Genomic DNA, 26,043 nt, shown 5'->3' with positions numbered 1-26,043 from the left:
GTCCAGTTGCTGCCACTGCCTAGGGCTAGCGCACTATGGAGGGCCTGCTGGCCTGTATAGGTTCCTGCAAAGAAAAACAGAATGAGTCTCTACAGGTTGTTGATTATGATATGATCAACTCTGCACACATACCCACCTCCCCTTCCCGTGTTCCTAACCTACATCTTCTTCTCTCCTGTAGAGTGTTCAGCACCTCTGGGACCCAGCTGTTTCCAAAAGGTCAACCGGAGCCCTGTCCCCATACAAAAAGTCAACCGGAGCCCTGGCCCCATGCAAAAGGTCAACCGGAGCCCTGGCCCCATGCAAAAGGCCTTTGCTGTCAAAGGGCTAAAGATGGAAGCTCAGCCGAAAGCCACACACCCCAGACCCAGCAGGCCTCATCCAGCTAAACCTACAAACTGCCAGCAACAGCAGCACCCTAGGATCCGTAACTACAACCTCAAGGACTAAATCTCAGCCTCCTATAGGGGACCACACAGGGGCCTCTACCTTGTACAAGTTGGGAGTGAGTCTACACATGGTATACAGGTGTGCTGTGAGCATAGGACAGGCTCCCAAATGATGGCCTTCCTGATGCTAAAGAGCAATTAAAACCCTTTTGCATCTGCTTGCCTGTGAAGTAGTCTATCTTGTCCTACTTGGGAAATGAGATATCAACTGCAGGCTAGAGCCTGGGCTGACCTCTGCCACCTGCCTGTGTCACCACCCACAGCCACTGTGCACTGACCCTGTCAGTGACACTGCCCTTCCCTAGAACCTGGTGGGCAGTATAAGAGCGTCCACCTGCAAAGTAAGTATGTCCCCAGGAACACTGTGTGACAGGTGCTCCCAGGAGCATGAGCCTAGCTGAGAGGCTCTACCACAGAAAAACTCATCATTAGACCTGCCTGACCATTTCCTGCCCACAGCAGAATTTAAAGAGGGCCATGGCCTTAGCCAAGCTGGGCGTCAGACAAACAGGCTGCAGGGACAGAGACAGCTCCCAGGTCCAGGTTGCTATGTCCCTAAGGAATCATGTGACTCCCACAGCTTCATTTTGCACTGTGTAAACTCCTGACAGATTCCTGGCTGGCTGGCTCACGTGTGGGCCAGATATCACAGGAAAACCCACACACGTAGTGATGAGTACTTCAGGCCTAGGTAGCAGACAGCAGCAGCTCACTCTTGCTGTGTGTCCGGTGGGCTGCTCTCTGCACATGCACAGAGCCACAGGATGTCTTCCCAACAGCCCACCTAGGTACACTGTGCTTCCAAGGCCATCCTGATACGGTTCTCCACATCAACCTTTCCAATCAATCCACTTCCATGGTGGAAAGATGAGCAGAGAAGCCTGCTCTGACCCCAGCATCCTCTGTGCACAGGCCCAGACTGCATTCCAGCGTACTCTCCTGGGTCATAATCCCGCCACCCGAGACTCTGGTAGCTGCAGAGGGCAGAGCTCTGCTGACCACTTATGGTCACACCCACAACAAAGTGAAGACCCTCGAATGGAGACAGGACATGCATCGGACCTGGGTCCTGCACCCTCCACCTCCAGAGTACACATTACAGCAAAAGATGCCACCAGCAGGCCATGGAACAGACCCTAAAGACATAGAGAAACTAATGGGAGAGCTTGGGGGGCGAGCCAGCATGTGGGCAGAATACACCTGCCAGTCCTATAGGCTACCCCCTCAGGGTCCCTGCTTAGCCTCCTTCCACAGAGAGCCAGGGTGGACAGCCAGGCTGGACAAGCTAGAGGCCAGGATTGACAAACAAGGCTGAGGCTCTGGCTTTGCTATAGACATACAGTCAAGTTGTGGGGGTGGGACACGACCCCCACCCCCACAACTGTCCTCCCACACACAAAGCCATTCATTTCCCCATAAGAAGGTTGGTCTTAGTGGCCCGGGCCTGTAGTGGAAGGGCAAAAGAGAAGGATCAATCCTGTACAGTCTGTCTTTCTGGTCGGTGAGTTTTGTCGTCTCCCGCCCCCAAACTGGATAACCCTTTCAAAAAAGGAATTTAAAGGGAGGGAGGGTGAGGGTCCCGGAAACTAGCAACTCAGGGAAGCGCGCAGCAGCTCCTTTGTTCCCATCAGGCGGGGGAGGGGTGGTATCCCGCTCGCCAGATGGCCGCGCCTGGACACTGAGCGGACTTCGGAGACCGCGGCACGCGCCCGTCAGCGTTCCCTATCCTGCCTACTGCTCTCGTCCCTGCCCGCATCCTGGTCTCCAAAGCAGACACAGATAGGGAGGGTGGGTGTTCGAGAAAGCCGGGCCGCGATGACCGGTAGTAACCCCGCCTGAGGCGCCCTCTGCCAGGGTCAACGACCGCGCTTGCGCGGGGGCCCGCAAAGCGCTTTGCCGCTGTTGCCGGCCCATCACCCTATTGCCTAGCAACGCCCACCCGCGCGCCGCCATTGGGCCATCGAGAACGGCCTCGGTGTCCAATTGGTCTTGATGTGGAGCAGGCCACGCCCCTCGGCTCCGCGCGCGCTAAGATCACGGCGTGGAATCGCAGCGACACGTACCTGTCCCCCCGCGTGGCCCCGGTGTCCTCCTCAGTGCAGTCCCCAGTGTGACAAAGCACGCCCGCCCCACACTGTGCGCACAGAGCGCACACCTGGCCCGGGTCGCAGGGGATGGGGGGGGTGGGAGGACAGAGATGAGGGCGTCGGGATGAGCCCCGCGTGGCCCGCGCGAGGTCGGGGGCGGGGACGGAAACGGGCGGGGGCTGCGCGTTCCTTGTGCTCCAGCGCGCGCCCGTGCAGGGTCCCGGCTGGGGGCGGCGCGCGCGGGCATCACCCCACCGGCGGCGGCGCGCCGGGTCCCGGGGCGCAGCCCCGACGCTCATTGGCCTGGGCGGCGCAGCCAAGCTGTCAGCCCATGTGGCGTGGCCGCGCGGGGATGGCCGCGGTTTAAATAGCGCCGGCGCGGCCTAGAGGGAGCCAGAGAGACGGCAGCGGCGTCCCATCCAGTTCGCCTGCCGCGCTCCTCGCTTGTGGTCTGCCTCCACAGCCCAGACAGGTACGCCGCTGCGCTCGGGGTTCCGGGGCGGCAGGTCGGGGTCGGGGTGCCGCGGCTCCAGTGGGAAGACAGGCGGGCGCCCATCCTCAACACCCCTGCGCTCACAAAAGCGCCGCCGCGCCCCTCCGACAGCCAGCCACCCGGGTGTGCGCCGCGGTCCGGTCGAGAGGGGCGCGGGAGGGGTGTGCGGAGAGCCAGCGCGGCGGGCCGCTGTCACGTGGGCGCCGCGCCAGCCGGGTGCAGGAGGCTGGGCGCCTCGTGGATGAGGCCGGGGGCCTTCACTCGCACTGGGAGGTTTTGGCAGGGCGCAGGAGGCCGCGGTGGTACCCGGGCTCCAAGTTGGAGAGGCCAGATGCGGGTCTGGGTGTGCACGAGGCCCCAAGGGCCTCAGCGGAAGTATCAGACCATCCAGGCCTCACCGGCTGGGTGGCGCGGAAGCCTTCTCGTTGGACTACGGCTGCAAGGCCTGGACTGCCCTGGGCAAGTGCCTTAGGGACCCGAGGATCTGTCCGACCTTCTGCTGCCTCGGCCAGGTTACAAGGTCTTCGGCCAAATGGCGAGAGGCTTCGCCTGTCCCCGATCCGCACCTAGCTGGGAGTGGTATTCCAGGTCGGATTTTGCTGAAGAGGGTCCATTGGCAGCGGATCTGTTTGCCTCAGCCCTGCTAGGCCTGAGCACTAAGTAGTCGGGCCTGTTCCTTCTGGGTCCTTACCGTGCCTGGAATCCTGGCTGGCCATGAACGCCAGTCAGTCTCCACTCTCATCATGAAAGGGAAGCGCTGGCTTCCCCGTGGCTTGAGGTGAGAGTGCCCCAGGCCCTGCTTCTTGAGTTCCTGATTTGACTAGCTTGGGTTGGAGCACCCAGTAAAGATCGTATGGTAGCTCTGGCAAAGCATGGCCAAGTGTCTCTGTCCTGGAAGGGATGAAAACCTCAGAGGTAGCTATCAGTGCAAGACCTGAGCACCCCGCTCATCCATTGATTTTCCACTTGGGGCTTTCTGAGTCCTCGCTCTCTCGGAAAGTTATGGCAGGGCTCTGAGGTGTGCTACCTTCCCCCACAGAGAAGAGCCATGGAGGAGGTGGTGATAGCCGGTATGTCGGGGAAGTTGCCCGAGTCAGAGAACCTGCAGGAGTTCTGGGCCAACCTCATTGGCGGTGTGGACATGGTCACAGATGATGACAGGCGATGGAAGGCCGGTGAGTGTCCCCTCGGGGACCAGGCAGCAGGACAGACTGAGAGTCTGTGGCCAAGGCACTTCTGGAGACAGTGAATTCCCTGTAGAGCTGTGGGGTTGAGAACCAGTCAGAATGAAAAAGGACAGGTGACTTGGTCAGTCCTGTATGGAGGGCACCAGAGGTGGGCCATAGAAGTGGCCCTTTGGATAGCCCACCTGAAGCTATGCCCTGAGCTGGCAGATGGTGTCTGAGATGATTCTCACACCCAATTGGGCTCTAACAGAGCCACAGAGCAGCTCTACCTGATGGGCAGGTAGGTGTGAGTCAGCATTGGGCTGGCCTGGCCAGCCTTGGAGCAGGCAGAGGGTCTCCCAGTCAGGCTGGGGTTACCAGGGGGTAGTATGCCTACAGGTGTTGCTCTGGGTCACTCACATGTGGCTGTCTTGGGACTCCTCAGTGGTGAGGCTGGGTCACTTTCTGGGAGCCTTCCTCAAGAAGAGGTTGGTTCCCTGGCTTCAGAGGCTGTGATCTTCCACAGGGCTCTATGGGCTGCCCAGGCGATCTGGCAAGCTGAAGGATCTGTCCAAGTTCGATGCCTCCTTTTTTGGGGTCCACCCCAAGCAGGCACACACAATGGACCCCCAGCTCCGGCTGCTGTTGGAAGTCAGCTATGAAGCTATTGTGGACGGAGGTGGGTCGTTGGGGTCACTGCCCTTTTTAGGACTTACTGTAAAGAGGGCTGGGGACGTAGTTTAGTGGGAAAGCACTTTTGTCTAGTGTGCACAAGAACCTGGACATCATCCCCAGTACTGGAAAAGGAAATGCAACAATGATACCTTTTTGGCTCTGAGATACCAAGTGCTCAGAGACAGGCATGGCATGGGGGGGGGTCTCTCTAGCTATGTCCCCAACCCTGATATAGGGCCAGTGGCTCAGGAGGCTGGAGCCCTGAGCAGGGCACGGTTTCACAACCGAACCCAAGCAGTGTTCCAGGCGCGCCCTGTTACCCCAGTTTCCTCACTCCCGGTGTCTGGTTGTTCTCGGGCTGAGGGCGGGGCTTACAGCAGGTAGCTCTGCAGGGGCTCAGCTGAGCTTGGGACATGGACATGTCCACAGGGGTAGAAGGCCCCACAGTGGGCAGCTCGTGTGGGTTGGTATGTCAGGGGTGAGCTTCAGGTTGGTAGGTGCTAATTAACTCTGTACTTAAACTTGGTGCACAACTGCCCTGGGGTATACAGTACAAGACCAGGGAGTGCAGGACCCTGGTAACCTCAGTGGTGAAAATGAAGGTTCTCGCCTTGGGCCTGTCTGGCTGCCCAGGCTCTATCAAAGGCTGGGCACAGCTCCCAGGGGGTTACCCACTGTCCTCTGCTCTCTCAGCTTGGACACTTGGCCTTTGTCTTCCTGTATCTCCTTATCACAGCCTGTCCCAGGGCAGGCTGCCCTTGGCACTGGAGAACTTATTGGCCAGCAGCCTCTTGAGACCCACCAGTAACACCAGAGGCCAAAGGAGTTGCCTTCAGACAATGCTGTTCTCTGTCCTAACTATGGCCTCCTATGGCTGCTGCCTGACCCAGACCTTAAAGGTCTGCTGTGGCCCCCGGTGGCACCCCTCTCATCCAAGCCTACCTGGCTATTGCTGCCCCCGGCAGGTATCAACCCGGCCTCGCTCCGAGGAACAAATACTGGCGTCTGGGTGGGTGTGAGTGGTTCCGAGGCGTCAGAGGCCCTGAGCAGAGATCCCGAGACGCTTCTGGGCTACAGCATGGTGGGCTGCCAGCGTGCAATGATGGCTAACCGGCTCTCGTTCTTCTTCGACTTCAAAGGTGGGTGGGCAGCCCAGCCCTGGGCACAGGCCCAGCTGTGTGTGTGCATTCACCTAGACAACCCTCTTGGACTCAAACTGAGTGGGGTACTCAAGGGCACTCACACCCGCTCTGTGCCCTTGTCCACAGGACCCAGCATTGCCTTGGACACAGCCTGCTCCTCTAGCTTGCTGGCACTCCAGAATGCCTATCAGGCCATCCGCAGTGGGGAATGCCCCGCTGCCCTTGTGGGTGGGATCAACCTGCTGCTGAAGCCTAACACCTCTGTGCAGTTCATGAAACTGGGCATGCTCAGCCCCGATGGTACCTGCAGATCCTTTGATGATTCAGGTAAGATTGGCCTGGTAGGGACCATTAGGCTCCACATGGCACGGCTTCCAGCCAGCACCCTGAATGTGGCATCTCGGCTCCTGATGGTGTGTGTGTGTGTGTGTGTGTGTGTGTGTGTGTGTGTGTGGACTTACACACCCCATCACCCCAGAGCACCTAGCTGAGATGTTGATCTACCCTAGGGAGTGGATATTGTCGTTCTGAGGCTGTCGTAGCGGTTCTGTTGACAAAGAAGTCACTGGCCCGGCGGGTCTATGCCACTATTCTGAATGCTGGCACCAACACAGATGGCTGCAAGGAGCAAGGTGGGCACAGAGGGAAAGAGCGTGAATGGCAGGAAGTGGAGAAGGGGAATGTGCAAGGCTTGATACAATACTGTACCACTGCCCCTCTGCCGCAGGTGTAACATTCCCCTCTGGAGAAGCCCAGGAACAACTCATCTGTTCTCTCTATCAGCCAGCTGGTGTGGCCCCCGAGTCTCTTGAGTATATTGAAGCCCATGGCACGGGCACCAAGGTGAAAGCCCTTTTTGGCCCATACCTGTGACTCCTCTATCCTTACTAGAGGGACCTCCGGCTGCAGCCTTAACCTACTCTGTCCCCCACAGGTGGGTGACCCCCAGGAACTGAACAGCATTACTCGGTCCCTGTGCGCCTCCCGCCAGGGCCCTCTGTTAATTGGCTCCACCAAATCCAACATGGGACACCCTGAGCCTGCCTCAGGGCTTGCAGCCCTGACCAAGGTGAGCAGGCTGGGCTTCTGAGTCAAGAGTCCCTGTCATGTGATAGCTGTGTACTGTGACCACCATTGGCCTACCTTGGGGCTCCTGCCTGCCTACTAACTGCCTCTTTGGCTGCACCGTGACCGAAATGGCAGGGAGACGGGGGCTGCCCTCGTAGCACATTCATTGTGGTTGGTGTGCTGACTTACATAGCTTCTGGCTGAAGGGAACACTTGGCTACATAAAGGACAGGTACAGTTCTGAGGAAGTGTCTAGGCAGACAGATCTAGCAAAATGCCTCATACTGAGATGAGGAGGGAGGAATGAGCCAGCATCTGATCTGGCATGCCCTTTCCTGCTGGGGGACCCTGCGCACCTGCCTGTCACTTGTCGGGACCTTTAGCTTGTTTCTACATTGGGAGATGTGTGGCTGTCTAGATGACCCATCTCTTTGGGCTTCTGGGCCTGGTTTGGGGGTTCGTGTGCTCAGGCCTATAGTCCCTCAACTTGGGGACCATGCACCCTGGACAGTTGGTAGCCCAAGGCCAGAGAGGACAAGGGTCTTGGTGGCCCTGGGGAATTAGGTGTCCACACTTGGCCGCGACTGTTGTCCAGTAACCATGTGTTCTGTCTGCAGGTGCTGTTATCCCTGGAACATGGGGTTTGGGCCCCCAACCTGTATTTCAACAACCCAAACCCTGAAATCCCAGCACTTCTTGATGGGCGGCTACAGGTGGTCGACAGGCCCCTGCCTGTTCGTGGTGGCAACGTGGGCATCAACTCATTTGGCTTTGGAGGTGCCAATGTTCACGTTATCCTCCAGCCCAACACACGACAGGCCCCTGCTCCTGCCCCACATGCTGCCCTGCCCCATTTGCTGCATGCCAGTGGCCGTACCGCAGAGGCAGTACAGGACCTGCTGGAACAGGGCCGCCAGCACAGCCAGGACTTGGCCTTTGTGAACATGCTCAATGAGATTGCGGCGACCCCTACAGCATCCATGCCCTTTAGGGGCTACACTGTGCTCGGTGTCGAGGGCAACATTCGGGAAGTGCAGCAAGTGCCTGCCACCAAACGCCCACTCTGGTTCATCTGCTCAGGTGAGCCCACTCCCATGTTCCCTGGCTGGCCCTTAGAGGAGGAGGAGGTGTCCCCTTCTTGAGGGTGAGGCTGGTGGATGGCCATGCTATGGCCCTGATAAGCTTTCTGGGACAGGGATGGGCACACAGTGGCGTGGGATGGGGCTGAGCCTCATGCGCCTGGACAGTTTCCGTGAGTCCATCCTGCGATCTGATGAAGCTGTGAAGCCGTTGGGAGTAAAAGTGTCAGACCTGCTGTTGAGCACAGATGAACACACCTTTGATGACATCGTGCATGCCTTTGTGAGCCTCACTGCCATCCAGGTATGCCACCTGCATGGTGCTGCGATCCTGGGACATTTGTGTCAAGGTCCTGCCTTCCACTCCAGAGTCACATAGTCCTGGCCTAGTCTGGTGTGTAGGCAGAACTTTGTACTGCGTATAAGCCTGGGCAAAAGTAGGGCTTTCTCAGAGGTCCCTGAGAGGGGCCTAGTATGCTTTGTGTGCTCAGCTTTACTGTTAGGGATTGTCAGGGGGGTGGTCAAGGGGCTATGTGCCATGGCTTATGTCCCCAATTCACAGATCGCCCTCATTGACCTGCTGACATCTGTGGGGCTGAAACCTGACGGTATCATTGGGCACTCCTTGGGAGAGGTTGCCTGTGGCTATGCAGATGGCTGTCTCTCCCAGAGAGAGGCTGTGCTTGCAGCCTACTGGAGAGGCCAGTGCATCAAGGATGCCCAGCTCCCGGCTGGATCCATGGCAGCTGTTGGTAAGTGTCCTCCTAAAGGCCTCCAACCTCACCAGGATCTTCTTAGAAGTGGTTTCTGTCCTGGGTCCTTCAGAGGAGCCAGCTGCTTTGGTATAAAACGTGAGGTCGCTCTGTTCAGATTGTCTTTGTATTCGGGCTGACCCACAGGCCTGAGCAAGGTATGAGACAGCACACACATCAGATGAGGGTCAAGGTGCTGAGGAGAGCTACTTACCAACCCTGGGTGTTCATTGCCTGGCTCCTCAGCCGCTTACCCCTGACACCCCTCAGGTGTCATTTCTGAGGTGAGGCCTGGCTCCTTTCCTGCACTACCTCCATAATGACACCTCTCTTGATCAGACATAGGTAAAAGTGCCCTGGAAGGTCGACTCTTGTCATCCCAACACCACTGGCCCTAGGTAGTGCTCATGGTCCAGGAGGATGGGCTGAGTTCTGGCCGGCTCTGAGACCAGCCACTTTGCTTGCAGGTTTGTCCTGGGAAGAATGTAAGCAGCGCTGCCCGGCTGGTGTGGTGCCTGCCTGCCACAACTCTGAGGACACTGTGACCATCTCTGGACCTCAGGTAGACCCTGCAGTCATAGCCATACTTTTGTCCCCTGGCCCTGCCTAGGAGGCAAGGCCTCCTCAGTCTGTGTCTACCAAGATATGAAGGGCCCAGCTGGTGAGCTACACTGGTCTCAGGCCCCCTGGGTGAGACCTAAGCTGGGTGTACCTGACCAGGGAAAGCCAGTTCAGGCCCCCTGACCACTCAGTGTGATCCTGCAGGCTGCAGTAAATGCATTTGTGGAGCAGCTAAAGCAAGAGGGTGTGTTTGCCAAGGAGGTTCGAACAGGCGGTCTGGCCTTCCACTCCTACTTCATGGAAGGAATTGCCCCCACATTGCTGCAGGCTCTCAAGAAGGTAAGTAAGTACCTTGGCCGTATGCTCGGATCTAAGGGCACAATGACTTGGCTTCACTTGCTAACCAAGCTCCTGTGTGCAGGTGATCCGGGATCCTAAGCCACGCTCAGCTCGCTGGCTCAGCACCTCTATTCCTGAGGCCCAGTGGCAGAGCAGCCTGGCCCGCACATCTTCTGCTGAGTACAATGTGAACAACCTGGTGAGCCCTGTGCTCTTCCAGGAAGCACTGTGGCACGTCCCCGAGCATGCCGTGGTGCTGGAGATTGCGCCCCATGCGCTGTTACAGGTGAGCACCTGACCCACTGGGGTAGGGCCCAGCAGCCTTGCAGTCTCTGGAGAAGGCAAGTGTGTCCTGGAAGGGGTCAGAACCTAGCCCTCCTTTGCTGTGTAGGCTGTCCTGAAACGAGGCGTGAAGTCTAGCTGCACCATCATCCCCTTGATGAAGAGGGACCATAAAGATAACTTGGAGTTCTTCCTCACCAACCTTGGCAAGGTGCATCTCACAGGGTAGGTCTCCCTTCTTTCTGCTGCTCACAAACAGTCCCCCCCCCCCCATAAGAGGGGTTGCTGTTGGCCTAGCTCAGTACTGGCCTCGGTCTTCATCTTGGCTGTCTTGGGGTCTTAGAGCAAAAGCAGAGCCACAAACTCCCAGGGCCAGGTGTGTCACTCAGCTCTTTTTTCACAGCATCAATGTCAACCCTAATGCCTTGTTCCCACCTGTGGCGTTCCCGGCTCCCCGAGGGACTCCTCTCATCTCCCCTCACATCAAGTGGGACCACAGTCAAACTTGGGATGTCCCGGTTGCCGAAGACTTCCCTAACGGCTCCAGCTCCTCGTCTGCCACAGTCTACAACATCGGTGAGCCAGGCATCATGGTCAGTAGCTTCCTTTCCAGGCCTGTGGGCCAGTGCTGAGGCATTTGTCCTTACAGATGCCAGTCCTGAGTCACCTGACCACTACCTGGTAGACCACTGCATTGATGGCCGCGTCATCTTCCCTGGCACTGGCTACCTGTGCCTGGTGTGGAAGACACTGGCTCGCAGCCTGGGCTTATCCCTAGAAGAGACTCCGGTGGTGTTTGAGAATGTGACATTTCATCAAGCCACCATCCTACCCAAAGCAGGTAAGAGGCCCCTTAATTGCAGCTGCAACTGCAGCTGCTGAGGTTGTCATGACTACTCTGTTCTGACCCTCCTTCTTTCTCTGCAGGAACTGTGCCTCTGGAGGTACGACTGCTAGAGGCCTCCCATGCCTTTGAGGTGTCTGACAGTGGCAACCTGATAGTGAGCGGTGAGTAGAGCCTTGGTGGGCCTGTGAGGCAGGGACCCCAGCTCCTAGCCTACCCCATGCTCAGACTGCTGCTCTGTCTCCTACAGGGAAAGTGTACCAGTGGGAAGACCCTATCTCCAAGTTATTCGACCACCCAGAAGTTTCGATCCCCCCTGAGTCTGCATCTGTGTCCCGCTTGACCCAGGGAGAAGTGTACAAGGAGTTGCGGCTGCGTGGCTATGATTATGGCCCTCATTTCCAGGGCATCTGTGAGGCCACCCTTGAAGGTGGGCAAGAGCGATTGATCCCTGAGTCAGTGAGCGTGGTTACCAGGAACCATTGTCACTCCTGAACCATGTCTTGGTGGAATACGGGGAGTACAGGAAGGGAGTAGAGGCCCTGGGGCGGGTGAATTCTGGGGTGCTGACCAGCCCCTCTATTGCAGGCGAACAAGGCAAGCTACTCTGGAAAGATAACTGGGTGACCTTCATGGACACAATGCTGCAGATATCCATTCTTGGTTTTAGCCAGCAGAGTCTACAGCTACCTACCCGTGTGACTGCCATCTACATCGATCCTGCAACCCACCTGCAGAAGGTGTACACGCTGGAAGGGGAGACTCAAGGTAGCTCTGGCCCTAGCTTCATGCACTTGCGTCCCGGGCTGGGCATTGCCCACACTAACCAGTGTGTCTCCATAGTGGCTGACGTGACAACAAGTCGCTGTCTGGGCATAACGGTCTCTGGCGGTGTCTACATCTCAAAACTACAGACAACAGCAGCCTCACGGCGACAGCAAGACCAGCTGGTCCCCACCTTGGAGAAGTTTGTTTTCACACCCCACATGGAGGCCGAGTGCCTGTCTGAGAACCCTACCCTGCAGAAAGAGCTACAGCTGTGCAAGGGTGAGGAGCCCAGACCTTCCCTCCTCTTCCCTCAGTCTTTGCCTTTGAAACCCGTCAGACAAGACCTGGATGGTGGGGAGCTTGGGGTTGGCAGAGCAGAGCCTACAGCACAGAACTGCGTCCTTCCCGTTGCTGTGGACTCTGTCCTGTGGACAGGCTAGGAAGTGGGCCCCGGAAGTTGGCTGACGGCCGTAGAGAGAGAACATAAACCTTTCTCCCTCCCAGGTCTGGCAAGGGCTCTGCAGACCAAGGCTACCCAGCAAGGGCTGAAGACGACAGCGCTTGGGCAAGAGGACGCTGCACAGCACGGGCTGCCTCGACTCTTGGCAGCTGCTTGCCAGCTGCAGCTCAATGGGAACCTGCAGCTGGAGTTGGGCGAGGCACTGGCTCAAGAGAGGCTCCTGCTGCCGGAAGATCCTCTGATCAGTGGCCTCCTTAACTCCCAGGCCCTGAAGGCCTGCATAGACACAGCCCTGGAGAACTTGTCTACTCTCAAGATGAAGGTGGTGGAGGTGAGTGCTGGGAAGGTAGACGAGCCACATGTGTAGATCCAGGGCAGTCTCAGACCTGAACCCAAAGCAGGCATCCATGATGTAGCAGCTTTCTGTGACCTTTATGTTTTGGTTTGTTCCACCCTAAAAGATTGTGGGAAACTTTTCTCTGCTACCAGCCCAGGGGATGAGATGTCAGAGGGAAGGCTTCTGGGAAAGAATCCTGTGATGCTTGGGCTCTAACCTGGGGTGTCAGAGTCTCTCCAGGGGAGTAGAGTAGAACACTGAAAGGACCTCCCGGCTGGCATGCTCACCCAGTCCCCAGGTTTTTTGAGAGGCAACAGATCTAAGATGCTTTCCCACCCCAGGTGCTGGCTGGAGAAGGCCACTTGTATTCACGCATCCCGGCCCTGCTCAACACCCAGCCTATGCTACAACTGGAATATACAGCCACCGACCGGCACCCCCAGGCCCTGAAGGATGTTCAGACCAAGCTGCAGCAGTATGATGTGGCACAGGGCCAGTGGAACCCTTCCGATCCTGCTCCCAACAGCCTGGGTGCTCTTGACCTTGTGGTGTGCAACTGTGCATTAGCCTCCCTGGGGGATCCAGCCTTGGCCCTGGACAACATGATAGCTGCCCTCAAGGAAGGTGGTTTCCTGCTAATGCACACAGTGCTCAAAGGACATGCCCTTGGGGAGACCCTGGCCTGCCTCCCCTCTGAGGTGCAGCCTGGGCCCAACCTCCTAAGCCAGGTACTGCTCCTACACATGCAGGGCAGGTAAAGGCTGGGTACGTTTAGCTGGTTCAGTACTTACAAGACTTTATACATACAGGAAGAGTGGGAGAGCCTGTTCTCAAGGAAGGCACTGCGCTTGGTGGGCCTGAAAAAGTCATTCTATGGTACTGCGCTGTTCCTGTGCCACCGAGTTGTCCCACAGGACAACCCCATCTTCCTGCCTGTGGAGGATACCAGCTTCCAGTGGGTGGACTCTCTGAAGGTCAGGCTCTGGGAATGGGTACCTTGCCTTGCCCTGGCGTATGATCAGTCTAGAGGCTGACCCTTCTTTTTCCTGCAGAACATTCTGGCCACGTCTTCGTCCCAGCCTGTGTGGCTAACAGCCATGGATTGCCCCACCTCAGGTGTGGTGGGCTTGGTGAACTGTCTCCGAAAAGAGCCGGGTGGACACCGAATTCGGTAGGAAAGACCCTGAGAGGTGTCCACCCTTCCTCTCTCACACCCTCCACTCTTGATCTCCTTACCTACTTTGCCCCCACAGGTGCATCCTGCTGTCCAGCCTCAGCAACACATCCCATGTCCCCAAGCTGGACCCTGGCTCTTCAGAGCTACAGAAGGTGCTGGGAAATGATCTGGTGATGAACGTGTACCGGGACGGCGCCTGGGGTGCCTTCCGTCACTTCCAGTTAGAGCAGGGTGAGTCCACTGATGCCCTATAACTGACAGGCCAAGGGAGAGGTAGGGGACAAAGAGCTGGTCAGGACAAAGAGCTGTGTCATCCTTGCTTTCTCTTCCCTCAGACAAGCCCAAGGAGCAGACAGCACATGCCTTTGTAAATGTCCTGACCCGAGGGGACCTGGCCTCCATCCGCTGGGTCTCTTCTCCTCTGAAGCACATGCAGCCTGTGAACTCGGGAGCCCAGCTCTGCACTGTCTACTACGCCTCACTGAACTTCCGAGACATCATGCTGGCCACGGGCAAGCTGTCCCCTGATGCCATTCCAGGTGCCAACTAGTATGGGGTCTTGTGACTGGGTTGCTGGGAGAAAGAGCCTGTGCCAGCTCCTAGGGAAGAGAGGGCTCCCCAGGACCAGGGCTGCACTTGCACCTGCACCTCTGACAGCCTGTCCTAGAGTCAGGACTAACACGAGCCTCCCTTCTGTCTACCCTAAGGTAAATGGGCCAGCCGGGACTGCATGCTTGGCATGGAGTTCTCAGGCCGTGATAAGTGTGGCCGGCGTGTGATGGGGCTGGTACCTGCAGAAGGCCTGGCCACCTCGGTCATGTTATCACCAGACTTCCTCTGGGATGTGCCCTCCAGCTGGTGAGTGGCTGGCTGCAGTTGTGGGGGGATATGTGGTCTCAGTTGGTGGCCTGGCTGAGTTGATCCTGTGCTGTGTTCCCTCAGGACCCTGGAGGAGGCGGCCTCTGTACCTGTTGTCTACACCACTGCCTACTACTCCTTAGTCGTTCGTGGGCGTATTCGGCATGGGGAAACTGTGCTCATCCATTCAGGCTCAGGTGGTGTGGGCCAAGCAGCTATTTCCATCGCCCTCAGTCTGGGCTGCCGAGTCTTCACCACTGTGGGTAAGGCCCCAGACCTCTCCCAAGCCCTCGCAGCTTCTTGAGCCCTGTGGCCCAAACTCACTTGGGGTCTCTCCCCTGACAGGCTCTGCTGAGAAGCGAGCCTACCTCCAGGCCAGGTTCCCTCAGCTGGATGACACCAGCTTTGCTAATTCACGAGACACATCGTTTGAGCATCACGTGTTAACACACACAGGTGGCAAAGGTAAGTGCTCTTGGGACATTGCCTGAGAGTGGGTCATACGGTCAGTCCAGCCCTTAGGACTGAGGTATGGATGAGCCCAGCCTGACCAAGTGACCTATTTGCCACCACAGGGGTCGACCTGGTCCTCAACTCCCTGGCAGAAGAGAAGCTACAGGCCAGTGTGCGGTGCTTGGCTCAGCATGGCCGCTTCTTAGAGATCGGCAAATTTGACCTTTCTAACAACCACCCTCTGGGTATGACTAGTAGTCTGAGGAGCAGGGGTGGCAGCTGGTGTTGGGGCCAGGGGCGTCCACCAGTGAACATGACTCTCCCATTCAGGCATGGCTATCTTCTTGAAGAACGTCACTTTCCATGGGATCCTGCTGGATGCACTGTTCGAAGAGGCCAACGACAGCTGGCGGGAAGTAGCGGCGCTCCTGAGGGCTGGCATCCGTGACGGGGTTGTGAAGCCTCTCAAGTGCACGGTGTTTCCCAAGGCCCAGGTGGAAGACGCCTTCCGCTACATGGCTCAGGGGAAACACATTGGCAAAGTCCTTGTCCAGGTGAAGTGGGGCCCTCAGGCATGCAGCCTGGCTTTGCCTTGCATGTTCATTGTTTTCTGGTTATGTTTACATACTTTGTTATGAGTGGCATGTGGGTGCAAAGGGGGACTTGGTTCTCTCCTCCATGGGTCATCAAGCTTGCTACAAGCCACCTTCACCTACTCAGCGGTCTCACTGGTCCTCGGACAGCTTCTGAGCCGATGCTACTTGTCTGTAGGTGCGGGAGGAGGAGCCCGAGGCTGTGCTGCCAGGGGCTCAGCCCACCCTGATTTCTGCCATTTCCAAGACCTTCTGCCCAGCCCATAAGACTTACATCATCACTGGTGGCCTAGGTGGCTTTGGCCTGGAGCTGGCCCGGTGGCTCGTGCTTCGGGGGGCCCAGAAGCTTGTGCTAACTTCTCGATCTGGAATCCGCACAGGTAGGCAAGTAGGGGCATCTGGTAAGGTAGGCTTCCCTTTGGTGAAAGGTGTTCTGGGAAGGGCTGTGGGCCACTCCCTTTTCTCTGGTGCAGCCCCATAGCCCTGTGTCTACCCACAGGCTACCAAGCCAAGCATGTTCGGGAGTGGAGGCGCCAGGGTATCAATGTGCTAGTGTCGACAAGCAATGTCAGCTCCCTGGAGGGGGCTCGTGGGCTCATTGCTGAAGCCACAAAACTTGGACCTGTTGGAGGTGTCTTCAACCTGGCCATGGTAAGAAAGGCGTGCAATGCTCTGAATTCCTCCAGAGCCTGAGACCCAGGCTGCTGCTGAGTGGGGTTAGAACTCAGAGCTGCAGCAAGCACTACAACCCCTTCTTCCAGGTTTTGAGGGATGCCATGCTGGAGAACCAGACTCCAGAACTCTTCCAGGATGTTAACAAGCCCAAGTACAGCGGCACCCTGAACCTTGACAGGTGGGCAGTCAGTTCCTCCGTTGAGCTTTACGTATGCTCACAGTGTGTTTGGCCCCTGCTGGTCTCGAGGGTCTGGGGGGGGGACAGCTGTGCTGCCTGTGACCTCTGCCCTGTCCTGGAGAGGTTATGGGCAGAGAGTTGTCAGGGACTGACGTGAGCACCCACAGGGCAACCCGGGAAGCCTGTCCTGAGCTGGACTACTTTGTGGCCTTCTCCTCTGTGAGCTGCGGACGTGGTAATGCTGGCCAAACCAACTATGGCTTCGCCAACTCTACCATGGAGCGCATATGTGAACAGCGCCGGCACGATGGCCTCCCAGGTGGGCCTCTCTGTCCAGCCCAGCCCTGCTTATGGTCTCTATCCTCAAAGCACTTACCACTGCCTCCTTTGCTCACAGGCCTTGCTGTGCAATGGGGTGCCATTGGTGATGTGGGCATTGTCCTGGAAGCAATGGGTACCAATGACACAGTCATCGGTGGCACACTGCCACAGCGCATCTCCTCTTGCATGGAGGTGCTGGACCTCTTCCTGAATCAGCCCCATGCAGTCCTGAGCAGTTTTGTGTTGGCTGAGAAGAAAGCCATGGCCCATGGTGATGGTGAAGCCCAGCGGGATCTGATGAAAGCCGTAGCACACATCCTAGGTAGGCGGGCTTTGTGGACCTTCCCAGCCTAGATGACTCCCTGGGCCTTAGTTTTCCCATCTGTAGAAACAGACGACAGAGTTCTGTGATCTGAATGCTCGGCTGGATGATTGTCGGTGGTGTTAGGGCTACATCCATCCCCATCTAAAGAATGACCACTTACCCCTTTGGCAGGCATCCGGGACCTCGCAGGTATTAACCTGGACAGCTCGCTGGCAGACCTTGGCCTGGACTCGCTCATGGGCGTGGAAGTACGCCAGATCCTGGAACGTGAACATGATCTGGTCCTGCCCATGCGTGAGGTGCGGCAGCTCACACTAAGGAAACTTCAGGAAATGTCCTCCAAGGCTGGCTCAGCTACTGGTGAGTATCAGGCAGCAGTACTGCCCTTTACAAAGAGCACTTGGGCTCGTGCTTAATCTGTGTGTATATCCTCACAAGAGGTGTTACCACATGCCAAGGCTTATCCTATATCCTGTCTTTACAGAGACGACAGCCCCCAAGTCCAGGAGTGACACATCCCAGAAGCAGACGGAACTGAACCTGAGCACCCTGCTGGTGAACCCTGAGGGCCCGACCTTAACACGACTCAACTCGGTGCAGAGCTCTGAGCGTCCTCTGTTCCTGGTGCACCCCATTGAAGGTTCCACCACTGTGTTCCACAGCCTGGCTGCCAAGCTCAGTGTGCCCACCTACGGTCTGCAGTGCACCCAAGGTGCTGTGCACAGGGCAGGGCAGGGCGGTATATGTTGCCTTGGGCCTCAGTTCCTTGATGATGCTGAGACCTGTTTGTCATTACAGCGGCCCCCCTGGATAGCATTCCGAACCTGGCTGCCTACTACATTGACTGCATCAAGCAGGTGCAGCCTGAGGGGCCCTACCGAGTAGCTGGGTACTCTTTTGGAGCCTGTGTAGCCTTTGAGATGTGCTCCCAGCTGCAGGCCCAGCAGGGCCCAGCCCCCACCCACAACAACCTCTTCTTGTTTGACGGCTCACACACCTACGTATTGGCCTACACCCAGGTGAGAGCTGGGCCAACTGGTCCTGAGCATTGCCACCTGTGTCTTGGCTCTGGGTACACTTCTGGGAGGGTCCTGATTACTTCAGCACTGGCCGCAGCATTCTCTCCTTCCCTGACAGAGCTACCGGGCAAAGATGACCCCAGGCTGTGAGGCTGAGGCCGAGGCTGAGGCCATATGCTTCTTCATAAAGCAATTTATTGATGCAGAACACAGCAAGGTAGGCCTGGAGACACCTTGGGAAATTGGGGTCTGTGGCCTTTAAAATGGACCAGGGAGATCCGAGTGCTTCTTCAAAAACCCACCTACCCAGTGATGGCAGGGCAGGCTGGCCCCACCCCACGTGCTCAGAACTGTTGCTTTTAGGTGCTGGAGGCTCTGCTACCACTGAAGAACCTGGAGGACCGGGTGACTGCTGCTGTGGACCTCATCACTAAAAACCACCAGAGCCTGGACCGCCGTGAGCTGAGTTTTGCTGCCCTGTCCTTCTACCACAAGCTTCGAGCAGCCGAGCAGTATAAACCCAAGGCCAAGTACCACGGCAATGTGACACTGTTGCGTGCCAAGACAGGTGGCACCTATGGTGAGGACTTGGGTGCTGACTACAACCTCTCCCAGGTGAGTGGAGCAGATGAGGCAGGTGTACTTGCTAAAGGTGGGGTGCTTGGTGGTGGTCACAGAGTGAGACCTGAGTCTTCACAGGTGTGTGATGGGAAGGTGTCTGTGCACATCATCGAGGGCGACCACCGTACGCTGCTGGAGGGCAGTGGCCTGGAGTCCATCATCAACATCATCCACAGCTCCCTGGCTGAGCCTCGAGTGAGTGTACGAGAGGGCTAGACCTACCTACCATGAAACCACGCTCCACACCCGCCACCAGAGATGCTCCAATCCCCATCACACCCTGAGTGCAGGGACTGGGGAGGGTCCTGCTGGTGGGACCCCTCCCCCAGTGGCCCAGCACCACCCCCTCCCCTGGTGGCTGCTATAAACAGGACCATCACATGTGTCCCAGCCACCTAGTGGGGTTCCCAGAGCCACTGACTTGGAGACACCCTGGTCTGTGAAGAGTCGGTGGAGGCCAGCAGGAGCCAAACTGAGCCTTTTCTGCCAGTGTGGCATTTGCCACACTGGTTATTTCTCCATTAAATTCTCATATTTATTGCATTGCTGGGAAAGACCCCCCAGGGTTGACTCATTCCATAACCCCTGACATGGGAGAAGCCATGTGAGGGGGATTTCTGGGAAAGTTTCCAGATGCACCATACACCAGCTGCTGGCTGGAGCCCCTTTTTGTCTTGGCCCTGTTCCTGCTCTCTGCAGGGCAGGATATGGAGAGGGCTGGTTCCCAGGGAACAAGGACCCCAGCAGACACTGTAGCCCATGGCCCTTGGTCCCCAGTACCCCCGGCTGCACCCATGATGCAGGGCCAACCTGACTCTGCGGACCGCACCGGGTACTGGCTATATTTGTTTTCCAAGATTCAAATTGCTGCCTGGGTTTTGAATTCACTGAACCTGTCTGTGAATTCTGTAACCATGTCTGGACTATGTCGTTTTTTACACCAACCTAGTAAAAATGCCACTTGATGCTGTCCTGTTCCCACAATTAAACTGCACGTGAGCTCTGACTTCTGTTCAGTCTTTCCAGTCCTGGACCTGGGCTTCAGGTTCTCACACTTCTGGGTACTCTCCACAAGGACTTCCAGCGGCCGCTACAGCTCTTACAGTGAGAGTGGAGGGTGTGACACTCTGTCGGTATAAGGGAAGTAGAGCGTGCCGGTGCGTGTTTCAGCGTGTAGGGCTGGCTAGAGACCTTGGCACTGTAGTGAACAGAGTTACATCCTCTGCTTGTCATCAGCTGAGAGGTACCAGCCCCTCTAGAAGACGTCAGCAGTATGTGGCCACTGTGAGGAGGGGAACAGGTGACACAACCAGAACAGAGGGCAAATGCCTGCCCAAGTCACACGAGACTCTCGGGGCTTGAGTGTCCCCAAGAGGTTTAAAGGGGAGGCTGCAGATTCAGTCCTGTCCACAGAAAGTTACCAGTTTAGAAAACCACAGTGATGGGGCACAGGAGAATGTTCAAAAGGTCCCAGTCCGAGTGATTAGCCTAAGACTGACGCATCTGGTTGGTTCTTGTCCCACCTAAAAAATTCTTAAAGCTCTTGTTGTCATGGGTTACGTGTACCTTGCTGGGAAGGACCTGCCCTATTTCTGTAGTGTCTCTACCTGGTTGCAGTCTCAAAGAAATAGATTTATAAACCATCCCAGAAAGGCCTGACTCCCTTACAAGACTCTGTGATTCTTAGAACTTATGAGAGGCAATAAAATCTTCCTTATGAGATTCCTTATGGCCACCTTGCTCCTTCTTGCTCTTAAGACTTAAGCTGGGTCTGATGAGATTGATTGCTCAGTGGGTGACCTGTGTTTGATCACTGGAACTATGTAAAGGTGGAAGAAACTGAGTTGTCCTCTGACCTCCACACACACGTTGAGTGGGGCAATACTAAAATAGGTGAAAATTTTAAAGAGCAGTTGCTATTCACAGGGATCTTACAATACAGGAAGAGGACCAAATTTAACATCTGGTTTGTCATGACACTGAGTCCTTAAATTAGTCAGGAATAGAAGTTGTCTGAAGCCTCTATTATAGGGGCATTGGTTTTCCTTACCTACTTCACCAATAAAAATGACTCCAAGGGGGTAGAGAAGTGACCCAGCAGTTATTAGGTTCCCAGCAACCACAGCAGATGCAGGTCCTGCAGGAACCACATAGGGTATTCAGTCATGCATGCAACAAAAACTCTAGGGTCAGAGTTTCTAAATAGCTGCTCTGTGCAAACAAAGCTGAAGATGAATGGGCACTGGTCCCTGAGCACCCACTGCCCCAGCAGACAGACCAGCCTGAGCTATGTAAGGAGCAGGGTGGGGGCTGCTGGGCAGTTTAATCCCAACATTCTGGAGGCAGAGGCAAGAGGATCTCAGTTCGAGGCCAGCCTGGGCCACACAGAAAAACCCTGTCTCGGCACAAAAAAAGAAGAGAGACCTATTAAATCATACAGGTGGATACTAGGTCACCAGCCAAAAACGGGAGCTAGCTGTAACCGGGAATAGTGAGGTGTATAGGAAGCAAGAGAAGAGCTCTGTTGAGTAAAACCTGGAGAGCGGCAGTCCTGCGAAGGAAGGGACCTGGAATGGGGAACAATCTGGCCGATCTTCCAGAGAACAGAATCTGCTTTATTTATGAATAATGAACAGAGCTCAGGAAGAGGGGCCTCATGAGTAATTTACAGTCCCAGAGTAAAAGGGCAGGGGTGCAGCTTAAGAGAAAAAAATGGCCATTGTGTGAGGAGCACAAGGCCCTGCTTTCAATCCTTAGAGCCAGAAAAGGGGGCTTAGAGTGGGGGCTGGAGAGCTGGCTCAGTGGTTAAGAGCACTGACTGATCTTACAGAGGTCCTGAGTTCAAATCCCAGCAACCACATGGTGACTCACAACTGTCTGTAGTGGGATCCGATGCCGTCCAGGAAACATACATGCTAACATCTGTCACAGTCAAACTGCTCAAACCCAACAAGAAAGTAGAAGCAAAAGCTTTTTCTCCTTGTGGGAAGATGGGTTGGGTGATGTTTCTACCCAACCCTCCTGCACACACACACACACTCTGTATGTAATATCAACTGAGCAAGGACAGAGAAATACTGAGTCCAAATGTGAGATCGACTGGTGCGGGGGAGTGGTGAGAGGAGCGTGGGGAATCATAAGGGCACAGAAAGGCCCCAGTCCCATAAAGGTCTCCATGGCAGTGTACCTCTGTGATGAGCACCTGAGAGTCTGAGGCAAGATGATTACTAGTTCAGGGCTGACTTGGACTACATACCTGTTCAATGGGTATGTGAGTGGGATTAATTGGAATTTCTTAGATCCTGAGTTCCATCCCAGGAACAAAAAGGGAGAGAGAATAGGGAGGAGAAAAAGAAAGGAAGGCGGTGTAGTTAGAGGACCAGAAGAGCCTGCCTAGTAACTCAGAATGGTAAGTTGGGCAAGGAGCCCACCACCTTACTGCTAATTGGTACCAGAAATGAAGTTCCTTTCCCACCTCAGAGGCCTCCCTACCTAGGTGACCTTTTACCACGTTAAAGCAGCCAGGCCTTTTACCACATTGGTAAAAGACAGACCATCTAGGTTGAAGGGTTGAATGACTCTCATAGCTTAATACAGCCTAATGCACCAAACAGGTTTGGTTTGGTTTTTGCAGACAGGGTTTCTCTGTTCAACAGTGTTGGCTGTCCTCCATCTGTAGACCAGGCTGACCTTGAACTCACAGAGATCTACCTGCCTCTGCCTCCTGAGTGCAGAGATTAAAGGTATGCACCACCACTGCCTAAAAGGTTTCATCTTTTTAAAATTATTTATTCACCAAGAACCAGAAAAATCTTGAATAGGGAAGACAAAAGTGTCAGCTAATGCTGACAGGCAGAATTCTCTTAGAGAAACCGGAAGAGGCCAGCGGGCTTGGATGTAGTTCAGGGTAGAGTGCTCATCTACTGTTCAAGTGGCCCTGGGTTTCATCTCCATAACCAGAAAACAGGGAAGGAAGGATGGGGGAGGGGGAGAGAGGAGGAAGGAAAGAATGTAAACTGGGAAGGTGGCATGCACCTATAACCTAACAAAGGACCACATGCTGCCGCAAGCAATAAAGAACATACCTAACAAGACGGCGAAAATAGGAAAACTAAAACTCAGTCTAGAGAGATGGCTCAGTGGCTAAGAGCACTGAATGCTCTTCCAGAGGATGAGTTTGATTCTCAGAACCCCACGTGGCCACTCACAACCATCACAACTCCAGTTCCAGGGAATCCCACACCATCTTCTGACCTCCTCAGTCCAGGCAAGCATTCATTCACATACAATAAGTCTCTTACTTATTTTTAAATTTTATTTATGTATTCATTTTTTGAGTACACTGTCACTGTCCTCAGACACACCAGAAGGGGGCATCTGATCCCATTACAGATGGTTGTGAGCCACCATGTGGTTGCTGGGAATTGAACTCAGGACCTCTGGAAGAGCAGTCAGTGCTCTTAACTGCTGAGCCATCTCTCCAGCCCCATAAATCCTTTTGGGGGGGGCAGTTTAGGTAGACTATATAGAGCAGAAGGGCAAAGGGTAATGATTCGCATGCTTCACCAGAATGGGTGAGATGGTCTCAGGGACTGGGAATTTATGTTTGTAAAGCAGAGCCTATAGCAGCAACCAAAGAAATCACACAGCCATGCTGACAGCAAGCAGTGTTCCTCTATGGCCTCTGCTTCAGTTCCTGACTTCAGATCTCTGTTTGAAATCTGCCCTGACTTCCTTTCATATGGACTGTGATTGGGAGGAATAAATCAAATAAGCCCCATACACACACACACAGAGAGAGAGAGAGAGAGAGACAGAGAGAGAGAGACAGAGAGAGACAGAGAGAGATAGACAGACAGAGAGAGAGAGAGAGAGAGAGAGAGAGACAGAGAGACAGAGAGAGAGAGAGACAGAGAGAGACAGAGAGAGAGAGAGAGAGAGACAGAGAGAGACAGAGAGAGATAGACAGACAGAGAGAGAGAGAGAGAGAGAGAGAGAGAGGAGAAGGAGGAGGAACATGAATCCAGGTATGTTGGCACATATCTGTAATCCTAGCACTCATTTGGGTAGAAAGGCAGAGGGATCAGGAATTCGAGGTCATTCTTGGCTACATAGAGAATTTGAGGCCAGCCTGGACTATATGAAACCCATTTCAAAACATACATGATCTGCCATTCCACTCCTAGGTATATAAATTACCCTCTGTTCACATGAAGATTTGACAAGAACATTCCTAGCAATGGCCGGAGAAGCCACTCCAGATCATAAACAGGTGAATGGAGAAACAATTTTCGGAACATTCTGTAAAAGTACACTGCTCAGCCACGGAAAGAATGAGCCCTGTGCCTCAGACCAAAACCAAAAATCTAACACAGTTCCATGGGAGTAAAGCCCTCGAAAGTACACATATAAAGCAACAAACACTCATGGATGAAGAAGGCTGAGGAGGGGCCCAGGGAAACCGGGAGGAGTGATAAACACTTTCATCATCTGACCGGAACAGTTTCACTTGAATATATGGGTGTCTATAAACATGTAATCGAAACTTTGTATATATTTTTAAAATATTAATTATGCCTCCATGAAGCTGTTTAAGAAGGGATTTATAAACAAAATAATAGTCAATTAGACCTCTAACCATATAAAAAGATGCTCAACCTCTCATTATAAGAGAAATAAAAAAATGATAGTCACACAAGGATGATTCCTTATCTGTCAGGCTGACACAGTTGCAAAGCCACAGGGGGTTGCAGGGACCGTGTCAAAGCCACCCTGTGGGAAGCACAGAACAAAGGGTCTCAAGGGGGAGATTTGGCAGCACATAGAAAAAGCACCTCAGTGTTCATGCTTCTTGGGACGTGTTCCTTATACACCTACACACACATACACACACACATACATATGCCCATGCACGCCCACGCATATATACACACATACACATGTACACGTGCATACACACATATGCATACACACACACATGAACACACATATACACACACATGTGCACACAAACATACACACATCCATTGTAAAACAGTATAAAACTGAAAAATATTGTAGAGAACCTACATATCTACTCTAGGTGACCAACAGAACGGGACTGTGTGTGTCCAAATGAGAGGCATGAATAGGGAAACAAGGCATGAGCTTCAAGACAACAAATGGGAAAGATAGGTAAGCTCAAGATGGTGGAACTCACCTTTAATCCTTGGGTGGATGGAACTAGAAGACCACCGTGAGTTTGAGGCTAGTCTGGGCTGTAGAGTCAGTTCCAAGTCAGCCATGTAAGACCCTGTTTGAAAGAACAGGCCCAAACAAGAAAACTAATGATAACACCATCTTTATGTATTAGGAAGGATAGGTGGGAGAGAGACATACAGGGTTGTTCTTAGAATACACCGTTTGGTTCAGTTGCTGTTGCCTTTAAGGTTTTGTTTCTAGGCACAGTCGCGTACACCACTCATGCCCTCTTGTCCCAGCACAGAGGAGGCAGAAGCAGGCTGATCTCTTATGAGTCTGAGGCCAGTCTGGTTTATCACGTCCAGGCCAACTAAGGGTACACACGATGAGCTCCCATTTCAAAGAAGGGGGGAAGAGAACAGAGGGAACGCACATTGGCAGACCCTGACGACATCAGAGCAGCTGTGTGAGTCACACTAAACTGAAAGGGTCACATACTCCCGGTGGCCAAAGGGGTTCAGAGGACAGTCCCCAGCAAAGCAGCCTTTTCTGGTGAAAAGTCTCCAGAAAGGCGTGAAAGTCCTGGAAGCTGTTCTGAGGATTCTCAGCCAAAGGGAAAACAGTGTTCAGGAAATCTACCAAATCCTGTCAGGAAGGGAGTGTGAGTTTGGGGCACTTGCCTTGGCCCATCCCCCTCTCTGCCCACACTCTAAATGGGTGCAGGTAAGGACAAAGCCAGAGGCTAGCCTAAGGCCACAGTACAGGCTACTAAAGGCTCTTTCCACCCAGCTCTTTGCCGGAGTCCTTTCTCACCAAGTGGCCTCTGGAGGTTCAAAGTTCAGTTCTGGGGAGGCAAAAAGAGGAACCCAGTCTCAGTGTCTTTACCCAGCTTTCCAGTAAAACAGTGGGTCCCCGCCAAGAGAGATGAGTGGAAATCATAGGCTGCCCAGTCCCAGTTGCCACTTATTGAATCAGGGGTGACCTGTGCTGCCTCGTCTGGAACAGTGCTGGAAGGTTCCACTAGGGGGCAGGCCAACCTAAGGGTAGAGAAAGCCCAAGCTCACCCAAAGGGATCTCAGAGTAAAACAAAGAATTCCAGGCAAGATGGTGCTAACAATGGAAACTTAGGCAGTTTCATAGA

The 26,043-nt window shown here is 54.7% G+C and overlaps 2 protein-coding genes across 4 annotated transcripts in view; both read left to right on the top strand.

Annotated features, from left to right (window-relative positions):
- Positions 1-511, top strand: part of CCDC57 (coiled-coil domain containing 57) — a 90,620-nt gene extending 90,109 nt beyond the window's left edge. For all 3 annotated transcript variants that reach the window (XM_080924211.1, XM_080924212.1, XM_080924210.1), the window contains exon 19: positions 182-511. In XM_080924211.1, coding sequence (XP_080780337.1) covers positions 182-450 — 269 coding nt within the window. In that variant the 3' untranslated portion in view covers positions 451-511. The remainder of the gene's footprint in view (positions 1-181) is intronic.
- Positions 512-2,889: 2,378 nt separating this feature from the next.
- On the top strand, positions 2,890-19,728 carry FASN (fatty acid synthase). The gene is made up of 43 exons (XM_080922347.1): positions 2,890-3,008; positions 4,069-4,204; positions 4,722-4,874; positions 5,836-6,009; positions 6,139-6,339; positions 6,522-6,644; positions 6,740-6,855; positions 6,947-7,081; positions 7,698-8,160; positions 8,276-8,463; positions 8,722-8,911; positions 9,379-9,473; positions 9,677-9,811; positions 9,894-10,097; positions 10,203-10,318; positions 10,497-10,669; positions 10,743-10,934; positions 11,021-11,101; positions 11,188-11,367; positions 11,526-11,705; positions 11,781-11,984; positions 12,210-12,496; positions 12,844-13,230; positions 13,312-13,476; positions 13,555-13,673; positions 13,756-13,910; positions 14,015-14,218; positions 14,387-14,537; positions 14,622-14,800; positions 14,883-15,002; positions 15,113-15,235; positions 15,321-15,544; positions 15,762-15,963; positions 16,083-16,234; positions 16,345-16,436; positions 16,604-16,755; positions 16,834-17,079; positions 17,254-17,442; positions 17,567-17,794; positions 17,881-18,101; positions 18,220-18,318; positions 18,465-18,716; positions 18,801-19,728. The coding sequence occupies exons 2-43, from the start codon at positions 4,078-4,080 to the stop codon at positions 18,936-18,938; spliced, it is 7,515 nt and encodes a 2,504-aa protein (XP_080778473.1). The 5' UTR covers positions 2,890-3,008; positions 4,069-4,077; the 3' UTR covers positions 18,939-19,728.
- Positions 19,729-26,043: the final 6,315 nt, after the last annotated feature.

This window comes from Micromys minutus, assembly GCF_963924665.1.
Source record: "Micromys minutus genome assembly, chromosome: 10".
In the NCBI taxonomy this organism is placed as follows: domain Eukaryota; kingdom Metazoa; phylum Chordata; class Mammalia; order Rodentia; family Muridae; genus Micromys; species Micromys minutus.
This window is presented reverse-complemented; position numbering and strand designations above follow the sequence as displayed.

Excerpts from the sequence above, each read along its gene's own strand:
- FASN (XM_080922347.1), top strand. The coding sequence starts at position 4,078 with ATGGAGGAGGTGGTGATAGCCGGTATGTCGGGGAAGTTGCCCGAGTCA. Across the intron at positions 6,340-6,521 it reads CAGATCCTTTGATGATTCAG|GGAGTGGATATTGTCGTTCT; the intron begins GTAAGATTGGCC and ends GATCTACCCTAG. Across the intron at positions 11,706-11,780 it reads GCTGGAAGGGGAGACTCAAG|TGGCTGACGTGACAACAAGT; the intron begins GTAGCTCTGGCC and ends GTGTCTCCATAG.